The following is a 27,807-nucleotide window of genomic DNA, read 5'->3' as shown; positions in this document are numbered from 1 at the left end:
CTCAACTCCACCAAGACGACACCAAAAGCCAATCACAACACGCCACGGCACACAAAATACTTTCCCGATGTACAACATTACCCCTATCCATCACATTCAATTTACCAAAACACCCACCCCCTCATGCTTATCTTCATTTCCTCTGCCACGCAGTCACTGACCGAGCTCCGAAATATGGCGTCCATGGCCTACCTCCTCCGTCGAAGGCTCCCTCACAAACCCTTCCTCCTCCAAATACGCTTATTCTCTTACTCTTCCTCAGAGAACCAAACCACGCAGCGCATAGAGAAGATTCTCGTAGCGAACAGAGGCGAGATTGCGTGCAGAATCATGAGGACCGCGAAGCGGCTCGGGATTAGGACCGTGGCCGTTTACAGCGACGCCGACAGAGACGCGCTTCACGTGAAATCTGCCGACGAGGCTGTCCGTATCGGTCCGCCCCCGGCTCGGTTGAGTTACTTGAACGCGTCGTCGATTGTCGAGGCTGCAATGCGTACCGGTGCGCAGGTGAGAGAGGAATTCTTGTTTGGCTGGGAAGAAAGTGTCGGAAAATGAAAGAAAATATTTTCTTTTTTGGTGGCTGCTTGTTAGAGTATAAGATTAACTGGTTATGTTGTTGATTGTTGAAGTTAATTCTATTGCATTTGTAAAGTTTGTACTGTTTATCATTAGTGATGTAATCATGACATAGTAGTTAAGCTAGAATAATATTTGAATTCAACCAGTTCCATTTTGTTGAGATTGCTGAAATCTAAACCATCCATGTATGTTGGTCCAGCGTAAGACTTATGTGGGTCCACATATTGGCCAGTTTAGATCTTTGCGGGGAGTACGGTGAATGAGTAATGCTACATATCACCCTTATGTCCTTCTAAAATTGATGTGATTCTTAAAATCACCATTGAATTTATGATATATCACTATTGGATTTTGATTCAATTGTAATTTTAAGAGCCACATTAATTTTGGGGGACAAAAGGGGGACATAAGGGTGATATGTAGCATTACTCATGGTGAATTGCTTCTTTGATGAACATGGTCAACTTGTGTACACGACAGGTGCAAGTAGCAATATGTAGAGGTGTCTAGCATAACTAAGCAGCATTTCTTTTGAAATTTCCTTTTAACGGTAATGCTCATTTTGGTTTCTGTCACTGTTGCATCAAACAGTACCATCAGTTCTGTATCTCCATGGATTCAGTGCTGTTAACTGTTTACCATGTAAAGTCAGCTTTTTTTTTTTTTTTTTACACTGGTAAATGGCTGTTGCTTAGCATATTGGCTCTTATGGCATATGTAATTGTTTTGTTGTTATATTCTCATTGTTCGATTGGCTCATTGATGTTTAATATTTGTTAGGCACGGCTTTGTTTCACTGGTAGAGATTGATTGCTTAGTATTTTGGACATTGCAAGGACATGCTTTCAGAGTGGATATCTTCTTTTGATAATTAGGCTATACATCCTGGCTATGGTTTCTTATCGGAGAGTGCTGATTTTGCTCAAATTTGTGAAGATAAGGGTCTTACATTTATTGGCCCTCCAGCATCTGCAATCCGTGACATGGGCGATAAAAGGTACAACTCCCTGCCTTTCTTCTTCTTGTTCATCATCCTGATCCCTGTTTCGACTTTGTTCTCAACTTCTCCTGTAAATGTTGCTGTTGCTTAATATGGTTTAGGATTGGGGATATGGGAAGTTCTTTTCTATTAAAACATCTCTGTCTGCAAAACCTTTTATTTTTGATAGGTAAGAGATCAATTTTATTAGAAAAGTGTAAGGCGCCCTTTGGTATACTGGAAATATATAAGGAAAACACCTAACTAGAAATAGAAAAACGAGTGAGAAAGTCAGAAAAAGAAATAAACAAAGGATGGACATAAGCCGAAGTCCAACAATACAAAGAATGATAGAACAAAGAAAGAAACTCTTCCATGGTTTTTTCCAAGTCTTCAAAACTCCTATTGTTTATTTCCCACCAAAGGCACCAGAAGATACAAATATGTGCTATTTTCCAAACAACAACACTCCTTGATCTGCCAGATGACCACCAACATGTAAGCAAGTCAATAACCCAAGACACATCGAAACGACTGAAGAGAGAATTCCACACAATAGAAGCCACGTCGCAGTGGAGAAGGAGATGATCCACAGTTTCCTCGGTCTTCTTATACATGCAGCAACGGTTGATCACAATAACATGCCGTTTTCTAAAGTTGTCCTGGGTGAGGATCTTACCGAGAGCCTCAATCCACACAAGGAAAGCAGCCCTAGGAGGAGCTTGAGTACACCAAACACTTTTCCAGGGAAAGCATCTGTCACCAACGCTAGTTAAGGAGTAAAAGGACTTGACTTTGAAAACTCCTTTTTTAGGGCCCCTTACGCTTTTTATAAAATTTTCTTACTTATAAAAAAAAAAAAAAAAACTCCTTTTTTGGAGGGGACTTACCACAACCTTTCTTTATTGTCTATGTTTAGTTTAACTGAATGTAGCAATTGGAAGAAAGAAGCAAAGACATCCACCTCCCAATCGTGAACCTCCCTGATGAAGCTCACATTCCACAGGAATGAGTCACCCAACCGCTCCAGATTATCCGCAACAACGGCGTCCTTAAGACGAGCAATGCCAAATAAAGCTGGAAAGGCTACTTTGAGGGTTATCACCGCACCACAAATCATGCCAAAAACTAATCTTAGAGCCATCCCCCACGACGGATCTAGTGAAACGAGAGAACGAATCCCAACCTTTCTTAATGTTTTTCCATACCCCCACACCAAAGGCTCCTGTCGGCTTGAGAGAGCACCAACCACCCCTTAGGTTGCCATATTTAGAATCCACCACGACTTTCCACCATGCATCTTGCTTAGACCCATAACGCCATAGCCATTTGGCTATAAGAGCACGATTGAAAGTCCTCAAGTTTCTGAAACCCAAACCTCCCTCAGAGATTGGAGAGCAAACCTCGTCCCATCTGATCAAGTGATAATTGAATTATTCGCCTATCCCACCCTAAAGAAAGTCTCTTTGAAGCTTCTCAATGCGGTTAGCTACATGAATAGGAATGGGAAAAATAGACAAGAAATATGTAGGGAGGTTGGAGAGTGTACTCTTGATGAGGGTAACCCTAGCACCCTTGGACAAATACAACTTTTGCCAACTGGCCAAACGGCGCTCCATCTTAACCACAATATCATCCCAGATGGACGTAACCTTGTGGCCATTCCTTCCATATCTCTGTAAAACCTAATTTACAACTGTCAGATTTCTTTTATTCTTTTACAAGCATGTGGGTTTTTGTGTGGGTGCACACGCCCATGCATGTGGCCATTCCTTCCATATCTCTGTACAATACTATTAATTTATCTATAAAAGAACAGATTCTCATGGATTGATGCTTAATTGGCTTACAGTGCATCGAAGAGAATAATGGGTGCAGCAGGGGTGCCATTGGTTCCTGGATATCATGGTAATGAACAAGATATAGATATAATGACTTCAGAAGCAGACAAGATTGGGTATCCAATCTTAATAAAGCCAACTCATGGAGGCGGAGGAAAGGTGTGTGATTCCCTTGTGTATCTTCTAATCTATAATGATGTTATCATAATTGTGATATATGTCCTAACATTGTAAATGGTGCTAGTGTTATGGATATGGTGTTGAAAAGTACATGTGCTAAAACATAGATTGGCAAAATGTCTTCCCTAATTTATGTGCCTTCATGAGCCTGTATTTTTGAATGGGTTCTTTTGGACCCTTTTCTGATAATTATCCTCCTACATTAATGAGGCTTTATTCAAGTAATGGTTTCTTCAGCATAGTCCATTTGCCATTTTTCGGAGTGAAAAACACTAGGGACCAGATGTATTAATTTAGGGTTCTTTGGAACGCAAGATAGGTTGTTCTAGAAAACTCTTGACCTGGGTATCTATTTCTCACCAGCTGCACGTCAATCTTCTTTCAAGGGTCACAAATTCAATGGTGACATCCCTAAAAAAAAATTGATGCAACTTTCCAAAATTTAAATATAGTGTACATATTTTAGCCATGATACAACTTATAATATGTATTAGTAATCATCATGTCAAGTACAGGCCTTTGCCATTTCCACTGGTTTAACAGACTAAAACATAGATTTATTCATATTAATAAAAATGTTTGTATCGCCTTTGCAACAGGGCAAGAGAAAAGGGCTTCTTTAATTAGGATTACCCTTGTCATGCCTGATGTTTGTTTTGGTTGTGCCCCTCTGCGCTTATTTTGATTAAATTGCAATTACTTATCAAAAAAACAAAAATGTTCGTATTTTTTTTTCAGATGAAGTTCTTACAATGTGCATTTTCTAGGGTATGAGGATTGTGCAGAGTCCAAATGAATTTGTTGAATCTTTCTTGGGAGCACAACGTGAGGCTGCTGCTTCTTTTGGCATAAACACAATATTGCTGGAGAAATATATCACACAGCCAAGGCACATAGAAGTGCAGGTTCTGCCGTTCTTTGTAACATTTGTCTTTTTTTTTTCTTTCTTTTTTTTTTTTTTTTAAAAAGTAGTTGATTACGATTAACTGATTGTAATGTATTGTAAGCATTTATTTTCCAAAATATCCTGATGGTGCTCAATGTGGATTTTAATTTGAGAAAAATTAGCCTTAGACTTCTCCACAATTTAGTGGAAACTAATATGTTTAACTTTTTGGTTGGCACATAAAGTGCATTCAATCTGATACTCATCATATGCTTGGATTGCCTATCAGGTTTACATATTGATTAATAGATGATTCCCTTCTGTTTGATATTATAGATATTTGGGGACAAATATGGGAATGTTCTTCATTTATATGAGAGGGACTGCAGTGTGCAGAGAAGACACCAGAAGATAATTGAAGAAGCTCCAGCTGTAATGATAGTTTTCTAGATTTTTTTGTTCTGGTTTGTGATTATAATTCTTCTAAAGTTGTAATGGGAAACTCATTAATGCAGCCAAACATTTCCAGTTCTTTCCGCTCCCACTTGGGCCAAGCTGCTGTGTCTGCAGCCAAGGTGAGGTTTCTTAATCTGTTGAACTATCTAATGTTTGTGCTTGTCATCTGACATTTGTAGGATGTTTGCAAATCACATGATTAGTTTATGATGTAATATGCATGCATGCACGCATCCATGTTGATAGGTACATGCCTATTATGGGGAAATGCTTTGGGGCAAGGATGGTTAATGTCCCCTCTGAAACTTAAAACTTATTTACTCTGAGCTAACAACCTTGGAGTAACTCTATTGATATCATGTAACTGTAATAATAACAACCTTTGAGTAATTCTATTGATAACTCATTGTAGTAGTAATCTTGAGGAACTTACCATGGGGTTCCATTGATAGGTTTATCATACTACTCATTTATACATTCCCCCCACGGACGACCACTTGTTACACTCAACCCTCTTAAACTAAAAAAGCCCTCTGGTTAGGCAAGATCATTAAAACGGACGGACTCTCAATCATATGCTATACACGTGCATTTTTTAGACATGAAATGAAAAAAATACCCATAGTTTAGAAACTAAATTTACTTAAATACCCTCAAAGTTAAAGAAATTCAAAATAAATAAATAAATAGAAAATAAGCTGTAAATTAAAAAAAAAATGAAAAAAGAAAAAGCAAAAGGGCCACCCTTGGGCGTGGTGGTTGGACCACCCCTAGGTGATTACCGGTGGTTGACCCAACCCCAAGCGTGTTTCGGGGGTGGCCGTTCCAGCTAGTGGCAGAGCCAGTTGATCTTGATCGTAGCGGCTAAACTAAAAATATGATAAAACACACACTACAAAAAAAAGAAGACATTTGATGTCATTTTATAAATGACGCTATTTATGGAAAAAAAGGGCGCCAATTGTTTTACGTCATTTCTTCTGCGTCGTTTCAGTTTGGGCGTGATACCAATGGTCCAGAATTTTTTTTTTGTGACGTTTTAGCCTCAAGAGACGTTTATTTACGTTGTTTTAGTATGGTGCGATGTAAATAGGTTGACGTCGTTTACACTATAAACAAAATTATTTTTTATGTTGTTTCATGTGTAAACTACGTTAATTTTTATGTCTTTGAAACAGTAAACAACATAAAATAATGTCATTTACTGTGTAAACGACGTGAATTTTTAGTATTTGTTGGATGCATCAAGAAAGAAGAAAGCTTTCTATGCGTATAAAGAAAAAAAAGAAAAAAAAGAAAAAAACTTTTTCTCCATCAGCTATCTCAAAACTTTTTCATTTCATTTTCCCATGTTTGCACTTGCACCACACGTAAGCCTTGACTCCATTGGTTATTGTGAGAGGGTGTTTAATTTTCTACTTTATTCCTGACTCTATAACATCCTACTGAGCCTGGAAGTGGGCTCTTTGTTTAAGAGTATTAGTTAAGAAAAAAGTGTGCCATTAGAAATAACGTATTCTTTCACTCAAATTTTCAACTTTCCAATAAAAGAGTGTGGGACCATTTAAAAAGCCAACAATTTAGGTAGCGGCCAGTGGCTCTTGAAGGGCATGACTTCCTTTGTAATACAATTTTCTTTTGGACATCAGCAGGGGCCATGACCCCTTCTGGCCTGTGAATAGCTCTGCCACTAGTCCCACCCCTCTTATGTTCTTCTTCTTCTTCTTCTTCTTCTTCTTCTTCTTCTTCTTTTTTTTTTTTTTTTTTTTTTTTTTTTTTTTTTTTTTTTTTTTTTTTTTTTTTAACAACATGAGGCCATTTTTGTGATGTCACAGAAAAATGAACACATGCCTGTCATGTGTGCTTTTCTCTATTAGATTTAACGACTTTGACTAACAAAAGGGGTTTTTGGCCAACGATTAGTAGTTGAAGTTGTAACATCCCGATTCCATACTGGGAAGAGATGAATAACTCACATAGAGTGAGTGGTTTATAAAGATACTTATAGGTGTTAAGTCTCACATTGCTTAGTTATTAGGTGAAATTAGACTTTATAAGGGATTCTACGAAAGCTTTAAATTGACTAGTCTTTTTAGGGTGATAGCGCAGATGTGGCTAGCGCTTTTCTTTGGGTCGTTACAAATAGTATCAGAATCACCTAGTAACGCTAGGCTATGTGGTACTAGAGCATTGCATAACGTGGCCTTGACGAGGATGTCATGAGTTTAAGAGAGTTTGTAGCACCTCGGTTCCATATTGGGAAGAGATGAATAGCTCACATAGAGTGAGTGGTTTATAAAGATACTCATGGGTGCTAAGTCCCACATTGCCTAGTTACTAGGTGAAACTAGGCTTTTATAAGGGATTCTAGGAAAGTTCCAAATTGACTAGTTTTTTTGGGGTGATAACGTAAATGTGGCTAGCGCTTTTCCTTGGGTCGTTACAGAAGTGGTTTGAGATTTTGACAAATAGCTCTCTGAGTTTTAAAAAGTGATTAAACATTTCCTGGGGCAAGTAATAAAAAACAAATAGGTCTATGCTGTTAGAAAAGTTGACAGAATCCGTTAATGTGCCACATAAGCACCCTAAACATTATGACACGTGTCACTTAGAATAAAAAAAAAAAAAGCGTACTAAATATAAAATAAGGAAAAGTATACATACCCCCGCTCAAACTACTATTTCATTGTCAATATCCTCCAAAAGTATCAAAATTTGTCAATGTACCCCCGATGATAAAAACACCCTTCATAAAATTATATATATATATATATATATATATATAAAAGAAAAAAAAATGAAAAACCAAGGAGGTGGAGCCACCCTCTTGACCAAATGGGGGTGGTTTGGCTAAACCCTCTTTTTTTTTAAAAAAAAAAAAAATTCGGGTTCTTTTTTTTTGAATTTATGAAGATATTTTTGTCTTGTTGAAACTTTTTTTAGGTCATTTTTGTCTTTTTATTGGCCTTGGGAGGACATTAACAAATTTTGGTTGTTTGGGGGGATATTGACAATGGGGTGGTAGTTTGAGAAGTGGAGGTATGTGTACTTTTCTCTATATAAAATAGAGGGGGTTGTCATGGCAGTGAGCCGGTAACAGCCTTGGCTCGAACCCATCTATCCCCCAGATTGAGATCACCAAAAAATCACAACATTGAATCGAAGAAGAATGAGATTAGGGTGAGAATGCTGGTGTAGGTGGATGTGGGTCCTGGACCTGCTTTGTTGAATAGTTTTTTCAGTTTAATTTTAGTTGTTTGCATTTGGGTTTTGGGGTTTGAAACCTTTGACAGAGGTTTTGCCGTTTTGGTTATTTTTCTAAGTTTTATTTGAGAGCTTAACTTTATAGTAGTGACGATAGAAAGAGGGGGTGGTTCGGCCACCCCCTCTAAGCATATCCATCCACCCTCAATGGCTATGGGATGATTTGGCTACACAAATTTGGCCAAAGGGGTGGCCCGATGACCCCTGGGTTTTTTTCAATATATATTTCATGTTTAGTTTTTTAATATATTTTATTTATTTTTATTTTTTGTTGTAAGTGACACGTGTTACATTGTGATTGGTGGTGATGTGGCACATTAACTGATTCTGTTAACTTTTCCAATGGCAGGGATATATATATTTTATTATTATTATTTTTTTGCTTACCGTAGGGAGTGTTTAATCACTTTAAAACCCTGGAAGATATTTGTCAAAATCCCCCAAACCACAATTATGCATTTATCCCCATAATTTAATCTATCTAATTAATGTTTAGATTGAGAATTGATAGATTACCAATTATTTCAAAAGCTTGTGCCGATGGAAATGGTGATTTTAATTACTTAATTATTATTTTGACACTTCCCCTTACTTATGAGCCTAGACTTCTTACTAAGTAGTGCCTAACAAATAAGAATTTTTAATTTTGTTTGGGAGATAAGGGACGAATTAATGTTCAAACTTAGGACTATTATTGTGATACTGTGATTAATAATCCCAAATGTTAAAGTTGATAAGAAATAGTTAATTTAATTACTTAATTAATATTCTACATTCACCCCTCACATGTGGGCCTCAAATATCTCTCAATAAGTTGGGCTAGTACGTGAAATATTTAAATAAAACATTTAAGCTTTTGAGGCAACCAATGATTTATTGAGTAGTCTTGGCCTGCAAGGGACATTTAGTTGTGGAATATTAATTAAATGATTAAAATCACAATTTTCTCTCAACTTAAATGTATTTTTAACACAACTTAACACAATTGATGATTTGACAAGAATCTTTAGATTGGAGTGTCATCTACTAGAGTTTGTTATGGTTAAGATATTCACGAGTATTAATAACAACTAAGAATTAGATAAGATGAGGGCAGTGAGATATGATTAGGCACTTGGAAGCTTTAAAAGTAGCTGAGAGTTTTTTGACAGCACCACATGTTGTTTGGGGTTCCGAATTTTGGCCAAGGAAGTGTTTCTTTGGCTAGCTTTAAAACTTGATTTGCAGCATGAGCATTTTTTGAGTCTCTGCCCTACCCTCCATCCTCTTTTATTCTTCTTCTTATTGGGCTTTCTCATTATTTTTTACTAGCGTATCCATTTTATGCAATGGCTCCTTATGCTATTTAAACTTGATTATATTGGCATCCCTCTAGATTATTTAAACTTTTTTTTTCCTCACATGCAGCTGTTGTATCTCCAATACATAGCACCTTCCTATTCAGTGATAAACTTCATTATCTGCAAAAACCATATTGATACCATAAATTTCTCTCTGGGGAGAAGTCCAATGAACTTGTTCTATTTCTAGCCGTTTTTGCATTTGTTTCCTTTTGCATACTTGTCTTTTGAGTACTTTCATTTTGCCTTTTTTCATTTTGTATTTTCCACTAATGTGGAAAAGTCTATTGATACATAAAGGCAGTTGGGTATCACAATGCTGGCACTGTGGAGTTTATAGTTGATACAGTCTCAGGCCAATTTTATTTTATGGAGATGAACACCCGTCTTCAGGTACTTTTGTTGATATATTCTCTCTCACTATTTTAAATCCACATGCTTTACAGGGCCCTAATGGGGAGCATATACATGCAGGTTGAGCATCCTGTGACCGAGATGATTGTTGGTCAAGATCTCGTAGAGTGGCAAATCTGTGTTGCAAGTGGAGAACCTCTTCCCATGAGCCAGTCACAGGTGCCCTTGTCAGGTGAATATAACCTTTGGCAAAGGCCATTTGTAAGAGTTGATCTTAGGTGCTTCCTGTCACCTATCTTTTCTTCTTCTTCTTTTTCTTCTCTCTTTCCTCTCTCTCTCTCTCTCTCTCTCTCTCTCTCTCTCTCTCTCTCTCTCTCTTTTTGTTACTTTGTTTTTTGTTTTTTGTTTTGTTTTGTTTTGTTTTTTTGTATATTAGGAAAAAGAAGGGTACTTAAAAAATATGAGGATCTTATGTTTATGCTTTGTGTTGCCTTACCAAATGTTGGTAGAGGCTGTTTGTATATATAGAGAAACTAGAACATAGTTACATGAGTTTAGGAGACTACAGTTCTGATAGGAATGAAACACTACAATCTGATCTGAGTATTTGAATTCAAAATATTATCTTATCACTAGTTCCTATAATCTAGGTTTTATTTTCATCTTGAGAGCGCATAGAATTAGGAACTTTATCTCGAGAAGACATATCTAGCTGAGGGGTAGATATGTCTTTAACATGCCCCTGCAATCTCAATGGTATAGGGAGAACGTTGAGATTGGTACGAAGGAAAGCAAAACGGGCAGAGGAGAGAGGCTTGGTGAGAACATCCGCTAGTTGATCCTTGCTGGAGATGAATTGAATGCGGATGGTCTTCTTAGCAACCATGTCTCGAACAAAATGAAAGTCAATTTCGACATGTTTTGTTCGTGCATGGAAAACTGGATTTGAAGATAGGTAAGTAGCTCCGATGTTGTCACACCATAGTGTAGGAGGACGTGTAAAGCTGAGCCCAAGTTCAGAACAGAGAGACATAATCCAGGAGAGTTCAGTTGCAGTGTTTGCTAGGGATTTGTATTCGGCCTCGGTGCTGGAGCGTGCAACAGTGTGTTGCTTTCGACAGCTCCATGAAATAAGATTTTTTCCAAGGAAAATACAATATCCACCCATAGAGCGACGATCATCTTGGTCTCCAGCCCAATCTGCGTCGGAGTAGGCCTCAATGGAGGCTGTTGGTGCACGGTAGAAGTGAAGACCATACTGAACCGTTTCCTTGAGATACCTTAAGAGTCTCTTTACAGCCTGCCAGTGTAGATCTGTGGGATTATGCATGAATTGAGCAAGTTTGTTCACACAGAATGAGATGTCCGGTCTTGTGATGCAGAGGTACTGCAATGCACCTACTGTGCTGCGGAATAAAGTTGGATCAGAGAATAAATCACCTTCAAAAGCCGAGAGGTGAGTGGAAGATGCCATTGGACAGTTGATCGGTTTGGCCTCAATCATTTTGGTCCTTTTGAGAATGTCCAAAATGTACCGATGCTGAGACAGGATAAAACCAGTGGAGCTTGGAAGAACTTCAATTCCTAGGAAAAAATGGAGTTTCCCGAGGTCTTTGACAGCAAATTCCTGTTTCAATGTCTGTAAAAGTGTAGAAACTGCAGATGGTTTAGATGATGTGATTAGAATGTCATCTACATAAATGAGTACTAGAGTAGTGTAAGCAACCGACTTATAGATGAAGAGAGATGTGTCTGATTTGGATCCATGAAAACCAAGCTCCAATAATTTACCACTAAGTCTGGAGAACCAAGCTCTTGGGGCTTGTTTGAGGCCATATAAAGCCTTTTTGAGTTTACAAATATGATCTGGAAACTGAGGATGAGGAAAACCGGGAGGCTGAGACATGTATACCACTTCAGAAATATTTCCATGAAGGAAGGCATTTTGTATGTCAATTTGATGAATCGGCCAGCCATTGGACAGAGCAATTGATAGAACAATGCGTACCATAGTAGGTTTGATCACAGGGCTGTAGGTTTCACCATAGTCAATGCCCGGTTGTTGATGAAATCCCTTAGCAACTAGCCTTGCTTTGTACCTTTCAATCGAGCCATTAGCCTTCCGTTTGATCCAAAAAACCCATTTGCAGCCAATTATATTAGAAGCTGATTCAGGAGGAACCAGGGTCCAAGTCTGGTTCTGTAGTAAAGCATCAAATTCGGTGTTCATGGCAGCTCTCCAACGTTTATCCTTCACGGCTGTAAAGTGACAAGTAGGCTCTCTCTCAACAGCTGAGGACTCGGCAAGCAGGGCTCTCGGGAGGGGGTACCAAACTCGACCATCTGTAAACTCTCTAGGCTTGTAGATGTTATTTCTAGCACGAGTAATCATGGGATGTGAAGAAGCAGGTGGAACTAAAGGATGAGTTGAAGAAGCTGAAAAATCAGCTAGAAGTGGGGACTTGGCAGAGCTGGAAGATGCTGAAGAGAGGGACTGCAGTGATGGAGAGTGCAGAAAGTGAGAGGAATTTGGAGAGGAGGGCTCTAGGGCAGGTTGTGGGAGCTGTGCTGCTGACTGTGGTAGGAGAATGGGCAGGGAGAGCTGTTGCCGAGTATTGCAAGAGTTAGACTCAAGGGACGATGAGGGAGGAGTATATGAAAAAGTAGATTCATTGAAAATAACATCTCTTGAGATGTAAAGGCGATTTGTGGGCAAGTGGAGGCATTTGTAGCCTTTGTGAAGAGGACTATAGCCGAGAAATAAACAAGGGACAGAACGTGGCTGAAACTTGTTTGAATTATATGGACATAAGTTGGGCCAACATAGACAACCAAAAGTGCGTAAGAAGGTATAATCCGGAGAACATTTGAAAAGTGTTTCAAATGGAGAATGATTTTGTAGAACTGTGGTAGGCATGCGATTGATTAGATAGCATGCAGTAGAAAAAGCATCATCCCAAAATTTTAAGGGTAAATGAGCATGAGAGAGTAGTGCTAGACCGGTTTCGACAATGTGTCGATGTTTCCGTTCGATAGCACCATTTTGTTGGTGAGTATGTGGGCAAGACACACGATGCTGAATGCCAAGATGCTTGAGGAGGTTGTTGACAGGGCGGTATTCACCACCCCAATCGGATTGAATTGCTTTAATTGTGGTATTAAAAAACCGTTCAACATAAGATTTAAAGGTGCAGAAAACTGAAAGAACATCACTCTTTAAGGAAATTGGATAAAGCCAAGTGTATTTGCTATAAGCATCAAGAAAAGAAACATAATACTTAGCACCAGACCTAAAGCTAATAGGGGCTGGTCCCCATACATCAGTATAGATTAAATCAAGAGGACAATTGGTAGATCCGAAAGCTGAAGAAAAAGGGAGTTGCTTGCTCTTTGCACTAAGGCAGGCAGTGCAAACAGTGGAGTCTTTTGGAGAAGCAACTAGAAGCTGAAAACGAGAAAGCACACGGCGGACAATCTTCAAGGTGGGATTGCCCAACCGTGAGTGCCATTGAAAAGTAGAAACACGTTCACCCACCATGGCATGACGGGGATGTTTATTTGTGGAAGAAAAAAATTGATAGAGTCCATGTTTATTCGGCCCGTGGAGGAGTTTCCCCGTGCGACGGTCCTTTAAGGAAAAATGGGATGGATGGAATTCAAAAAACGTATTAGTATCTTTGGTGAATTTCTGAACAGAGATGAGATTCTTGGATATTTGAGGAACATGCAGAATATCAAGGAGATCAAAATGAGAATTAGGAGTAGAGAGTCGAGTTGTACCAATGTGTTTGATTGAGAGCCCCTTACCGTTGCCAATACGGATTTGATCCGAGCCCAAGTAGTCTTCAGCCTTGATATTTAAATTGGCCAGATCAGATGTCAGATGGTGTGTAGCTCCAGAATCCGGGTACTAGTTCTGATCAGTGCTGCTGGATGGGGTAGAGAGATAGGCCTGAGCCTGAGAAGGCTGTTCTTGAGTGTAGGCCTCATTGAACCTATTGTAACAGTCTAGGGCAACGTGACCATAGCGGTTGCATACCTGGCATACTGGGCGGTTGGAGGAGGAACCACAACCAGATGAGGGTCCTCGGCCTCTGCCACAAAATGGCCTGGAAGTGCCAGAGAAGCCACAGCCAGAAGAGTGATTATCGCGGGAACCACACATGCCACGGTTTGAGTGTGGAGAAGAGTTGCCTCGGGAAGCAAAGTTTGCACCAGCAATAGAGAGATCAAGAGAGGCTTGATGCTGCTCTAAGCGCATCTCGTGAGAGAGGAGATGACCGTAGATTTCGTCCACAGAGAGTGGTTCGGCTCTGGTTGTAACAGAAGTTACAAATGGATCAAAGTCAGAGCCTAGGCCAGCTAGAAGGAAGGACACCTTCTCAAAGCCATTGAGAGGTTGGCCTACGACAGCAAGGGCATCACACAACGTCTGAAATGTGTGGTAGTAGTCGGCGATGGAGGAAGATCCTTTCTTGAGAGTCGCCAATTGATAATGCACCTGCATGGTGCGCGCCTTCGTCTGAGACGTGAAAAGGGTCTCCAAGGTTGTCCACGCATCTCGGGAGGTGGCACAGCGAGTGACATGGGTCAGCATCTTTTCGGAAAGAGCTGAGTTAATAGCTCCGAGCAGCAGTTGATCTTGCATGCTCCAATGGAGGAAGGCCGGATTGGGAGACGTGGTGGAAATACCATCTTTGGTGGATGTCACAGTGGGAGGAGGGCGGGTGTGGAACCATCAACATAACCAAATATGGCCTATTTGAAGTAAGGTCCTGTTATGAAGTGCTTAGTAGGAAAGAAGGCCCTTCATTTCCGTGGAAGAATATTTGGTGTGCTAAGGCTCCGACAAGGGTGGCGTTCTTTGTATGGTCTGCAGCTTTAGGAAAAATACTTTTTTTTGATAAGTAAGAGAATTTTATTAAAAAACGCAGAGCGCAATCAAGTATACAGGGGGTATACAAGAGAGACAATTAAGAAGAAGAAGAAAGCAATACAAGGAAATCGTTATAACTAATCCCTAGAGGTGCGAGATACGCAGTCGTCCAGGAGTACAAAGAATGAATAAAAAAGGAAATGAGCTCCTCTATGGTTCTTTCTTTGTCCTCAAACTGTCTATCGTTGCGTTTCGTCCACAAGCACCACATAAGACAACAAGGAACCATTTTCCACACGACCGCGCTTCGGGAGCGTCCCCCCGGCCACCAACAGGCAAATAAGTCTATCACCCGAAAATGCATCGCCCAAGACAGACCGAAGCGACTGAGGATGACATACCAAAGAGCGCGTGCAACCTCGCAATGAAGAAGAAGGTGATCCACAGTCTCCCCGGTCATTTTACACATGCAACATCTATCAATCACAATGACACGCTTCTTTCTGAGATTGTCCAAGGTGAGGATTTTCCCTAGCGCTGCAGTCCAAGCGAAGAAGGCCACTTTCAATGGAGCCTTGGTCCGCCAAATGCTTTTCCAGGGAAATAAAATAGCATCTTTGCAAGCAAGAAAGAACTAACATCAAAAGACCCTTTGTGAGAAAGGGACCACCAGAGCCGGTCTCCCCCATCATGAGCAACCTTGGAGGATTACAGTAAGGAGAAAAAGGAAGCCATGACGTCCACCTCCCAGTCGTGTACGTCTCGAAAAAATCTGACATCCCACTGATAGGATCCACTTACTACTACCAAGTGGTCTGCCACCAGAGTATCCTTGACACAAGCTATTTCATACAGAACTGGAAAAGCTTCCTTGAGGGACATCTCCCCACACCATACATCATCCCAAAAACGGATCCTGGACCCATTACCCAAGATAAGTCTGGTATAGCTACAAAACAAGCTCCACCCCTTCCTAATGTACTTCCAAGTCCCCACACCGTGAGACCCAGGGGGGTCTAAGGAACACGAACCAGCCCTAGTAGAACCATACTTTGCATCCACCACAAATTTCCACAAAGCCTCTCTCTCATAAGCATAACGCCACAACCACTTCCCTAAAAGCGCCTTATTGAAAATCCTCAAGTTCCGGATGCCCAAACCACCTTCAGAAATAGGATAACAAACCTTGGACCAACTAACCAAGTGATATTTGAATTCATTGCCTATGCCACCCTACAAGAAATCTCGATGCAACTTCTCAATACGACTAGCAACACTGGATGGAATAGGGAAAAGAGAGAGGAAATACATAGGAAGGTTGGAGAGAGTACTCTTTATAAGGGTAACCCTGCCCCCCTTCGACAGATACAACCGCTTCCAGCTAGCCAGCCGCCTCTCAATCTTACCTACAACTTCATCCCAACAAGACTTAGCCTTGAAAGGAGCTCCCAACGGAAGACCAAGATACTTTATAGGAAGAGAGGAAACTCCACAACCCAAGATGCTAGCCAAACCGTCCATATTATCCACATCACCCACAGGAACCATAACAGATTTAGCCAGATTAATCTTCAATCCTGAAACAGCTTCAAAAGACAGAAATAGCATACGAAGATAATGAAGATGATCAGAATTAGCCCCGCAAAAGACTAAAGTATCGTCTGCGAACAATAGATGAGAAATGTTAATCGCTTCACTGTTGCCAGAACTCACAGAAAACCCTGATAGGAAGCCCCTTTGGGCAGTAGCGTAGAATAACTTACTAAGAGCCTCCATCACAATAACAAACAAGAGGGGTGACAGTGGATCACCCTGTCTAAGGCCACGAGAGCTGCTGAAAAAACCAGTTGGGGAGCCATTCACCAACACAGAGAACCGCGCCGTAGAAATACAATGCGCTATCCAGGAACACCATCTCTCCCCAAAGCCACATCTTCTCAACATATACAATAAGAAATCCCAGTTGACATGATCATAGGCCTTCTCAATATCCAACTTACAAAGTAACCCTGGTTCACCGGATTTGATGCGACTATCCAAGCACTCATTGGCTATAAGAACTGAATCAAGAATTTGCCTACCTTTCACAAAAGCATTTTGAGGGACGAGATAATCTTCTCCACAACCTTTTTAAGTCTATTTGCAAGGACTTTTGCAATGATCTTGTACACACCACTTACAAGACTGATAGATCCACATCCCCAGATTTCTTCGGAATTAAGGCAATAAAAGTGGCGTTAACACTTTTGACAAACTTGCTTTGAGAGTGAAAGTCCCAGAATACCCTCATAAGATTTGACTTGATCACATCCCAGCAGTCTTGGAAAAACGCAAGAGAAAACCCATCAGGACCAGGTGCCTTGTCTCGATTCATGCATTTCACCACTTCTAAGACCTCCAATTCCTCGAAAGGAAGTTCTAAGGAAGAGGCCTCAGCTGTATCCAAAGTGTCGAAAGCAATATTATCCATTCTAGGTCTCCATGGGAGAGGTTCTACAAAGAGAGACTCATAGAATTGAGCAACATGTTCCCTGATAACCTGCTGGTCGGAAGAAATAGAGCCATTGATAGAGAGCGACTCTATGAAATTAGACCTCCTGTTCGAGTTAGCAATTTGATGAAAAAATTTAGTGCATTTATCACCCTCTTTCAGCCAAAGAACCCTAGACTTCTGTCTCCAACTAATCTCTTCATGTAAGATAGAGTTCTCCAGGTCTCTGATGACCACACATTTCCTCTCCTTTTCTTCGGAAGATAAACCTTGTTGTTCCTCCAACCTATCAAGAGTACATAATTCTTCCATGTGCATTTTTTTGCGAAACTCCACATTACCAAACTCCTGTTCGTTCCATCTCTTGAGATCAGCCTTTAAAGCCTTAAGCTTTTGAGTGAAGATGAAGCTAGGAGAGCCCTGAAAGCGGTAAGATGCCCACCAAAGCCGAACCCTATCCACAAACCCTTCAGCCTTCAACCACATATTCTCAAACTTGAACGGTCTGGAACCCCATTGAATGCCACCGCAATCCAGGAGGATAGGAAAATGATCAGAACACAATCTAGGAAGCCTTTTCTGAATAGACCCTGGAAACTTGACCTCCCAGTCCGGAGAAACAAGAAATCTGTCAAGACGAGACCAAGAGGGATTCTCCTGATTATTGGACCACGTAAAGGTCCCTCCAGCAAGAGGAAAGTCCATGAGGCCCTGCTCGAAAATAAAGTCTGAGAACTCCATCATAGCAGCGTTAAGAAGAGCTTCCCTAGATCTTTCAACAGGAAAACGAGTGACATTGAAATCACCCTCAATACACCAAGGCAACTCCCACCAAGAAGAAAGGCCAGCTAGCTCGTCCCAGAGCGAGCTTCTTAAAAAGTCAAAGTTAGGACCGTATACCCCAGGCCCAAGTAAAGTCATCGGCAACGCTCCTGAAAGAACAAGCAACAACAACTCCCCCACATACACATCTAACTTCTCAACAACCCTTCTATCCCACATGATTAGGATACCACCAGAGGCCCCGCAAGAGGGTAAGTAGCACCAATCAACAAAGTGACATCCCCAAAGGCTCCTCACTAAGCTGTTGGAGATAAACTCCAATTTGGTTTCTTGCAAGCAAATAATGTCTGCCTTCCATTGCCTAATTAAGTTTCTGACTTTCAACCGCTTACCACCCTCATTTAATCCTCTGACATTCCACGTAAGAATTTTTGGCTTCATAAAAAACCTCCAAGCGCCCTCCCTTTGCACCTACTCTGAGAGGTGCTTCCGCTTCGCATATCATAATTAATAGAACATGATAATCTGTTTAGTTCCCTAGTGTACTTATTGCCCACTTTCAAACAAGAACCCGTTTCCTTCTTGTCATTCTCAGCAAGGATAGCCTCAAACACGGCTGAAAGCTGACCTTCATAGCCATCACACGTAACCCCCACCGAGTGGCTGTACTGCAGAATCACCTTCAAAAAGTCCTTTGAAGATTTTTTACCGGAAAAACCCCTGAGATTATCACTAGGACAGCAACACAAAGGAGACGGCACTTCCTCCGGGAGCACAACAAGCTCCAATCCATTCGTGGGCCCCAAACCGGAGGGGGGAAAGAGAGTAATAGGGGCATTCTCAAACATAGAAACAGAGGGAGAAATGCCCGAAGGAACCGGAGAGTCTGACGGACTCCGACCAGCCCAAACAACCAGCACGTTTTCTGAGTCCATCAGGGCTCTGACAGGAACAAACGGGACTTTGGGTAATACCTCCAAAATAGAGACGGATAGCTCAGACCCATCACTAGAATCCGGTTGGGAAGTTACACTTTCCGGGGCAGGGACTACAGGCGATCCTCCGGCGAAGAGGAGAGGTGGGCTAAAGACAGTGTCCACTGCGTTGATGACCGACCCAGTACCTAATTCCATAAGAGTGGTGTTGCTTACCGATGCTTGGATTTCGAGAGGAGAAGATACACCACCGTCAGCCACTGTGCTTCCCACAATCGGACCCATACTCCTGGCTAAACCCATTTCTTCCCTTTCTTCCCTCACAGCCACTGCTGTGATTTCTGGTCGAGACCCCCACTCGGTTCTGGAAACAGACTCATCGAGCAAGTTCTCCGAAAATGTGATCGTCGGAGGTGGGTGACCAGTCCCGTCGGAACTCACTACACTTTCCGGAACTTTCTCTTGTCCACCGGAACCCAACGCCGACGTCGGTCCTACTGCTGGGAGCGCTACCAGATCGACCGTTGGACCACTTGGATTGGGCATAGGAGTTTTCGGAACCCATCGGGTCCTCCGATTTTTTTTATTAAAAAAAAAAATAGAAAAAATACTGACCCATGACAATCTGCGAAAGAGGAATATTGTGGTTATTGAGTGGTGTTGTATGTGTAAAAAGAAGGGGGAGGCTATTGATCATCTGTTACTTCACTGCGACACCGCCCGTGAGCTTTGGAGCTTTATGTTTTCTTTATTTGGAGTTGAGTGGGTCATGCCACAAACGGTGCTGGATTTGTTGACTACTTGGGGTGCGTCTTTTGGGCATGGCCTAACTAAAAAAGCTTGGCGGTTAGTTCCTCACTGTGTTTTGTGGAGCATTTGGCGGGAGCGGAATGCGAGGCTTTTTGAAGATGTAGAGACTGTAATGGTAGTGTTAAGGAAGCGTGTGCTTAACACGCTATTTCTTTGGTTAGCGTCCAGTCTTTGCCACCTAGGTGTTTTTACTTTTGTAGACTTTCTAAATTTATTACTTGTTCCTCCCTTTTAGGGGCGCTCTTGTATACTTCTCGTGTATTAGGGTTGTACCCCTCTGCGCTTTATTGATGAATTTGAAATTACTTATAAAAAAAAAAATGATCTGAACGTTGGTGAGTTTGGTAGGATTAAAATTCGTGAAGGTCACCAACGGAGGTGTTTGGTAGAGGGTGGAGACAACAACAGGAGGAGAGTTGGTGTCAAGTAGTGGTTGTGAGGCTGGGTTTGAGGCAGACATGACTGAAACGTGGGAGGGAAAAAAAAAAAGGAGGACGTGAGTCACTGTTGTGGCTCTGATACCATATAAAATATGAGGATCTTGTGTTTATGCTTTGTGCTGCCTTACCAAATGTTGGTAGAGGTTGTTTGTATATATAGAGAAACTAGAACATAGTTACATGAGTTTAGGAGACTACAGTTCTGATAGGAATGAAACACTACAATCTGATCTGAGTATTTGAATTCAAAATATTATCTTATCACTAGTTCCTATAATCTAGGTTTTATCTTCATCTTGAGAGCGCATAGAATTTGGAACTTTATCTCGAGAAGACATATCTAGCTGAGGGGTAGATATGTCTTTAACAGTACTCAACATTGTGTAGATACTATCACTATTAGATCCCACAAAAATGAAGAAAAGGTCAAGTGCTGGATGGAACTGTGGCTAAATAGATCATTTTTTTCTTTTGCTTTATTTGGTTGCTTAGTAGATGGAATAAGGAACTGTAAGATCCTTGATTCTCTTTGTTCCTCTATCAGCTTGGTGGCCTACACATTGAAATGCCTACTTCTATGTTTGGAATACAAGCTTTTGCTGCTAATGAACTCAATTGATGATAGCAGATTAGAGTTATTAGTTATAGGCAACTGATAACTGTCTTATGACTTGGGCTCTATAATTAAGTTGGAGTCCATTGTCATCTTTGAATTTTTAACAATTAGAAGATGAAAAAATGACTTGTGTTATTTCAGTTGTCTTGAAGGGCCATTCTCATGACATTCTTGAAATTATTGCTAGGATTTTAAAGTATTACCATTTTTCATTAGGCAAATATGACATAGGTCTACGTCATAAACTAGCACTTCCTAATTAATTATTATTATTATTATTTTTTTTAAAAATGATTTCTTATTGGGTGAACTAGGCGAAGAGTTCAAATATCACCTGGTTAGTTGGCCCAAGGGTTGTTCGCCACTCTCGAAGGGAGGGTTGGAAATTCAAAACTTGCGGTTGTTCAATCGTGCTCTCTTCGGTAAATGGCTTTAGTGCTATGTGCTTGCGAGAGTGGCAGTGGACCTTATATTTGGCAGTTCTTGGAGTGGGTGGTGTTCTATTGAGCCTTTTGGTGCGTTTGGGGTGGGGTTATGGAAAAATATTAGGGGTTGGGGGAATTTTTCATGTCACACCAGATTTGAGGTGGGAGATGACTCCAAGATTAGATTCTGGCATGATCAATGGTGTGAGGATATGGCCCTTAAGAAAGCCTTTTCAGATTTATTTGGTATTGCCTATGCAAAGGATGCCTATGTAGCGGCTCACTTAGAGTTTTTGGGTGATTCCAGTTAGTAGAACGTAAGCTTTGCTAGAGCAGCCCATGATTGGGAGGTGAATATCATAGCCTCTCATTCTTTTGGGTGTTGTATTCAGTTAGAGTGAGACAAGGTAGTGAAGATAAGTTGTGTTGCGTCCTCTCCAAAACATGGTTAAAGGTTAGATCATTTTATTGTTCCTTGGTCTGTAGTGAAGGCTACGATTTCACCTGGAAGAGTATTTAGTGGACTAAGGCTCCCTCAAGAGCGGCCTTTTTTGCTTGGTCGGTGGTTCTAGATAAGATCATTATCATGGATAACCTCAAGAAGCAACTTGACATTGTGGTGGACAGATCTTCGATGTGTCAGAGGGATGGGTAGTCCGTGGATCTTCTTTTTCGTTGTGACGTGGCTTATGCCATTTGGATTGCCTTTTCAGTTGTTTTGGTTTGTCTTGGATTATGCCTAAACGTGTAGTTGACCTGTATGCTTGTTGGTGAACTACCGGCAGTGCGCGAAGTGCTACTGTGTGAAAGATAGTGCCTACGTGCATAATATAGCGTTTATGGAGGGAAAGGAATTACATTTGTTTTGAGGACTGTGAGAAGACTTTGGAGGAGATTAAGTCATTTTTTTTCAAAATTTTGTGTCTTTGGATAGTTGCTTATGTTTCTCCTTTAACAATTAGTTATAGTGATTTCCTTATTCTTTTTACTCATTCTAGTTAGGTGCTTCCTCTTGTATACTTCCTGTGTATTTAAAGGCTCCTTTACACTTTTAATGATATTTGCCGATTACTTATAAAATGAAAATTAAAAATACACAATTTGTTATGAATAAAATTTTTAATTGTTTGGATTTTTTCACCAATACTGTGTTACATTGGTATAGAACAATAGTTGAGTTTGCACATCCTACATGCACTATATGTTCACACATACAGATCCGGGATTTGTATAATTTCTCGTTATCATGACAGGTCATGCTTTTGAAGCCCGAATATATGCTGAAAATGTACTGAAAGGATTTCTTCCAGCAACTGGAGTTCTTCATCATTATCATCCTGTTCCAGTGTCGTCAACAGGTCAATTGCATCACATGTCCACATTACTTATATAGTAAAAAGAGATGCTCCAGCCCACACTTTGTGCTGCTGAAAATAACTTCCCCGATTTTTTAATGCCATTTTTCCTTCCCACTATACTGTTGCATATAAGATATACAATTTATTAAGGTTTCCTTGTCCTTTTGGTGTATATCTGTCTGTTGCTCATGTGGAATCTTTCTTTTAGCAGTTCGGGTTGAGACAGGGGTTGGACAAGCTGACACTGTTAGCATGCATTATGATCCTATGATTGCTAAGCTTGTAGTATGGGGAGAAAATCGTGCTGCAGCATTAGTAAAATTAAAGGATTGCTTGTCGAAGTTTCAGGTATACTTGATTTCAGAGTTACATCACAGCAGTGTGACAAGAGTATATTATAAACATTGTTACTGTTAAAGTATGATTAAATGATTAAATTTATTTATTCCTATTAGCTTAAGCTTTTGGGATAAGTGATGATTTAACATAATATCAGGGCAGAGGTTTTGAATTCGAATCATGTTTCTTTCATTTACATCTCATTTTAATTAAATATTTTACATGATAAGCCCACTCGTGAGGGGAAGTGTTAAAGTAATGATTAAATGATTAAATTTAACTCTTCATATCAGCTTAAGCTTCAGGGATAAGTAGTAATTTAACAGTTACAACTACTGCATATTTATCCATTTATTTCCAAGGTATAACAAATGTTAGATAATTCTGTTTATTGGATATCTCCTGGGCCTTTGGGCCATATAGTAGAATGATGTCCCAATATTGCTTCTGGTCTGGATAAATAGGAAATGTGTATGATAAATTAGAAGAAAAAAAATGGATGGTTTTAATATCATATTTTGGAAAGGGAGATCCCTTAAATGGCCAAAATAATATAATGCTACATTTGTGCAAAGACTGCTATTTCAGTGCATCTTTTGGTTTTGTGGACCATTCCTAGGATCTTACCAGTTGTGTATTCCTCGTAAAAAATAGGTTCTACAACTTTGTGGAAGTTTCAAGTATTTTTGAACAGTTTATTTCTTCTTGAGACATATTCCATCTTTTAGACAGTTAATCCTTGATTGAATCACTAATGTTATTGTTCTTTCATAGGTTGCAGGCTTACCGACCAATATCAATTTTCTCCAAAAACTTGCGAACCATTGGGCGTTTGAGAATGGCAATGTAGAAACAAATTTTATTGAACGTTTTAAAGATGATCTCTTTGTTTCTCCCACCAATTCAAAATCAGCAAAAGAAGCATATGATGCTGCTAGACTTAGTGCAACCCTGGTAGCTGCATGCGTAATCTCAAGGGAACATTCTCTATTGAAAGAAAATCCCCTTGGTAATTGAAGGTCCCAATCAGTCAATTCTGTCTTGGGATGTAATAGTTATTAAAAGCACTCGTAATTTTTACAAATGGCAATGTATTCAGGGGGCAACAGGTCACTCTCCATATGGTATTCTTCTCCCCCTTTTAGAGTCCATCATTGTGCCACTCGTACAATGGAACTTGAATGGGTGAATGAATATGACAGCAGCGCATCAAATCTCTTCACACTTTCAATTACTTATGAGCCAGATGGAAATTATCTGGTTAAGGTATGCATCCACTTGTAATGTGTTTAAGAGGATGGTTTTTATTGGCCAGTTGTACTTGAATTTTGAATTTATTCATGTTAAGAGAGCGATTTCTCTTTTCTTTTATTTTTCTTGTTATTCTCCCACAAGTTATCCTAATCTTGGGTTATTCTTTTTGGCTTTATTCATGCTGCATATGTAATTATAGACAGGAGAAAACTGTTCCCATTGTATGGAAGTCAAAGCAGCAGACCTAGGTAACCATGATTTCAGAGTTGAAACTGATGCTGTAAGCATGGATGTCAGTTTAGCTGTTTACTCTAAGGTAAATAACTCTCTCTGCATGCATCTTTAGGAGTGTAGATAAATTAATTTATAGGCACTTTTTCTGCAGTTTCCTTTATTCTTGCTTATTTATGAAGAATTATAGTCTAGCATAGCTAATTATTGATTGCCAATTTTTGCTGGCAGGATCAGACTAAGCACATTCATATATGGCATGGGTCACATCATCATCATTTCAGACAGAAAATAGGGCTTGAGTTATCTGATAATGATGAAGTTCAACATAAGCCCAGCTTTCATACAGCATCCCAGCCTCAAGGGACTGTTGTGGCACCCATGGCTGGTTTAGTGGTCAAACTTTTGGTGAAGGATGGGACAAAAGTGGAGGAAGGACAGCCTATACTAGTCTTAGAAGCAATGAAAATGGAGGTTTGTACTCATGCTTCTTGCATTTTGCATCTAATATTACTTTTCTGATAATTTCCTATGCTAAACCTGTAAATTTTTATCCTCCCTCTAAAAGCATGTTGTAAAGGCACCATGTGCCGGATGTGTCCATGGGCTTCTAGTTACGGCTGGTCAGCAAGTTTCTGATGGCAGTGTTCTCTTCAGCATCAAGGTCAGTCATTTCACTTTGATACACCTAGACAGTTGAAATGGGTACAATAGAAATGACCGTACGTACCATTGGTACTTGCATGTAATTAGGACAGAAAGGCAGCATATGATGGATGCTGTCTCATACTGGTTCTCCTATTGTGATTTCTAATATTAGAGTCAAAATGGAGGGAAGCACCCATATAATTATGGAGGAGTGCTACACATATACTTTTAAGTGTTCACTCTCTAATGTGATAGTGAAAATCACTATTGGACTTTCACTGCCACATCAGGGAGTGGACACTTGAGAGTATGTGTAACATTTTTCATAATTCTGTAGACCCTTTCTAAGCTTGCACACCACATGCAAGCTCCTGCGACGCTTTTGCTCAACCCACAGCTGCAGTTCACCAGGCGTGGCATTTAGGGTTTAGGGTAGGCGATTACGCAAATGCAGTCTACATGTGCTTAAAGATATCGGAAGTGTGTGTTTTATTTATTCATTGAGGAAGCAAAAGAAGGAAATGATAAATAATAATAATAATAATAATAATAATAAATCATTCTAGAACAAGTCATTATTCAAAAACTAGTCCTGGATAGTTTACCATTATTATCCTTGACGCTGCTCTGTGTTAAAAATCAACAGAGATCTGGATGCATTAGATCCCTGAATTTTATAAATTGGTAGACAATATTCCTTCTGTTGGATTGAAAAATTGTTGCGTTGTCAGCTCTTGTATGTGATTTTTTGAAATGTTATGCAGCCGATCAATTGATGACACATTTTAATGCGTAGTAATTATGGTCAGTATTACTTCCTACAATGTTTACATGTTTAGCTAAGCATGTGATGACTAGAGATTTTGTACCTGTGCAGGATTAGTAGAATCATCATGGTTTTATGTTTTCCGGACAAATCATAGCAAGGCAGAGCTCATCTTTAATTGTGCTCAGAGGGGACTTGGCTGTCTGCATTTCTGCTGTAAGAAAATTGACATTTATCCCTTGTTTACATTGGTAAAATAAAATCTTCAAGATGTAATAAAATAAAAAAATAAAAAAAAACTCTTATACCTTTCAATACGGAAAAGTAAAAGTTAATGGTTCCCCCCCGCCCTGCAGTTGGTGGCCGGCGAGCTTGTTTCTTTACCAGTCACTTTTTAGCTTCTCATTATAAAGAATTCTTAATTCATTTCATAAGTTGCTGGATTGACTGGTAAATCAGCCCTAGATGTTTCTTAGGAGAATCTTCTTAATGAGACTCATCTGAGATTACAAACAGGATGATGGATTTTCTAAGTGACTGGGCTTTGAGCTCACACTTAATTCATCTTTGGAATTTGGGAGGTTGCTAACATTCTTGGCCTACATGCGTGCAATTGTATTTATTTTAGCATTTTTAGGAAACATTATTAAATTGATTTCAGGGGCATGCTTGTATCAAATAAATCTCTAGAGTGGCGGTGAGAGGTGGTCCCTTTTTCTAAAATTTTGTTTTTTTATTTTACTTTTTGTTTTGATTTGTTTTGTTTTTTAGATACTTTGAAATGAAATTACATCAACAAGGGCTGCTGGGCAACCCAATTAAAATACAAATAAAGACTAGGAAATACAAGTAAAAGACTAAGAAAGTAAGTACGCTTGGACAATGCTTCTGAAGATGCAGGCCCATTAATTATGGATACAGATGCGAAGAATCGAAGCTACTGATAAAGGTGGTAAATGGTGTATAAGGAATTCAAAGGACCCAAACACCATGGGTAACCAATAAAGAGAATACAAAGAGAATATATACAACAAAAACAAGAAATACAGAAAGTCTAAAAATACAAACAGAGAAATAAAATCAACAGAGTATTGGGGAAGAAGGATGGGAGACTCCATGACTTGCACGTGTGAACCACGCGCCAGCTTTTGGAGACCTCTCCCCACCCGTGAGAGCGGCACGCAACCAAAATTCACCAACAACAAAGGCAGTGGGGGCGGAGAGGAGAGTTGGCCTTGCACGCGACGGTGAAAGAGTAAATCTTTCTGGCGCGTGCAACACACGCTCTGGGCAGTAGGTATCAGAATGAGAAGCGGTTGGTGTCGGTGAAAGCGAAGGATGACGGCGGTCATGGTGGAGAGGCGTGTGGCATGTGAAAACTAGTGGAGATGCGTAGATTTAGTTTCTAAATTGTCGATCCAAAAACCTTGCCAAAATTCGCAATAAACACAGGGGGTGTAGGAGATGGCCGGTGATTTCTTTGATGATGTACAAGAAAAGAAATTAAAAACAGTAAATCTCTAGCCAGATAAATGCTAGAGCAAGCTCCAGTCAAATAAAGGCTAGAGCAAGCTCTAGCTCGAAAGAAGCCTCATCAGAGGTAAGAAGGGGGAGGGAGGGAAGCACAGAGCGTCCCTCCTCCCAAGGTGGTTCGGTCGAAAGGCTGATCAGAGAAGGGAAGGGGTTTGGGAGAAGAGAGTGTTTTCGCCCTTTGCAATTGGCATTTTACTTTTTGTTTTCTTAATTAAGGAGTAAAACTATGTTTTTACGAAAGTAGCAAGCGGTAAGTCATCAGCTAGGCAACCTTTTTTTTTTTTAAGTAATCTTTTGTCCCCAAGGGGAGGGACTAGGGAGAAAGGGAGGATTGAATTAATAATCTCCATTTCATGAGATATGGTCTTGGTCAAATTGAGCTAGCTCATAGAAATCCTTTAGCATAATACCTATAAAATGTTA

General features: G+C 40.1%; 1 protein-coding gene across 3 annotated transcripts; it reads left to right on the top strand.

Annotated features, from left to right (window-relative positions):
• The first annotated feature begins 143 nt into the window (after window positions 1-143).
• LOC133851878 (methylcrotonoyl-CoA carboxylase subunit alpha, mitochondrial) lies at window positions 144-26,440 on the top strand. Of its 3 annotated transcripts, none has more exons than XM_062288484.1 (16): window positions 144-507; window positions 1,455-1,576; window positions 3,411-3,558; window positions 4,347-4,484; window positions 4,802-4,897; window positions 4,981-5,040; window positions 9,826-9,918; window positions 10,000-10,111; window positions 22,509-22,613; window positions 22,825-22,961; window positions 23,727-23,961; window positions 24,052-24,218; window positions 24,406-24,522; window positions 24,669-24,911; window positions 25,006-25,101; window positions 25,850-25,890. In XM_062288484.1, exons 1-16 carry the CDS (start codon window positions 175-177, stop codon window positions 25,859-25,861), a joined length of 2,214 nt encoding a protein of 737 aa, XP_062144468.1. In that variant the 5' UTR covers window positions 144-174; the 3' UTR covers window positions 25,862-25,890. The 3 variants fall into 3 exon arrangements, with proteins under 3 accessions (XP_062144468.1, XP_062144469.1, XP_062144470.1); XM_062288485.1 differs by lacking the exon at window positions 25,850-25,890 and adding an exon at window positions 25,963-26,440 and having other exon boundaries at window positions 145-507; XM_062288486.1 differs by having other exon boundaries at window positions 372-507; window positions 1,360-1,576.
• The last annotated feature ends 1,367 nt before the right edge of the window (window positions 26,441-27,807 follow it).

This window comes from Alnus glutinosa, chromosome 12 (assembly GCF_958979055.1).
Source record: "Alnus glutinosa chromosome 12, dhAlnGlut1.1, whole genome shotgun sequence".
In the NCBI taxonomy this organism is placed as follows: Eukaryota; Viridiplantae; Streptophyta; class Magnoliopsida; order Fagales; family Betulaceae; genus Alnus; species Alnus glutinosa.
Note: the sequence above shows the minus strand (reverse complement) of the source record. Positions and strands in the feature narration are given on the sequence as shown.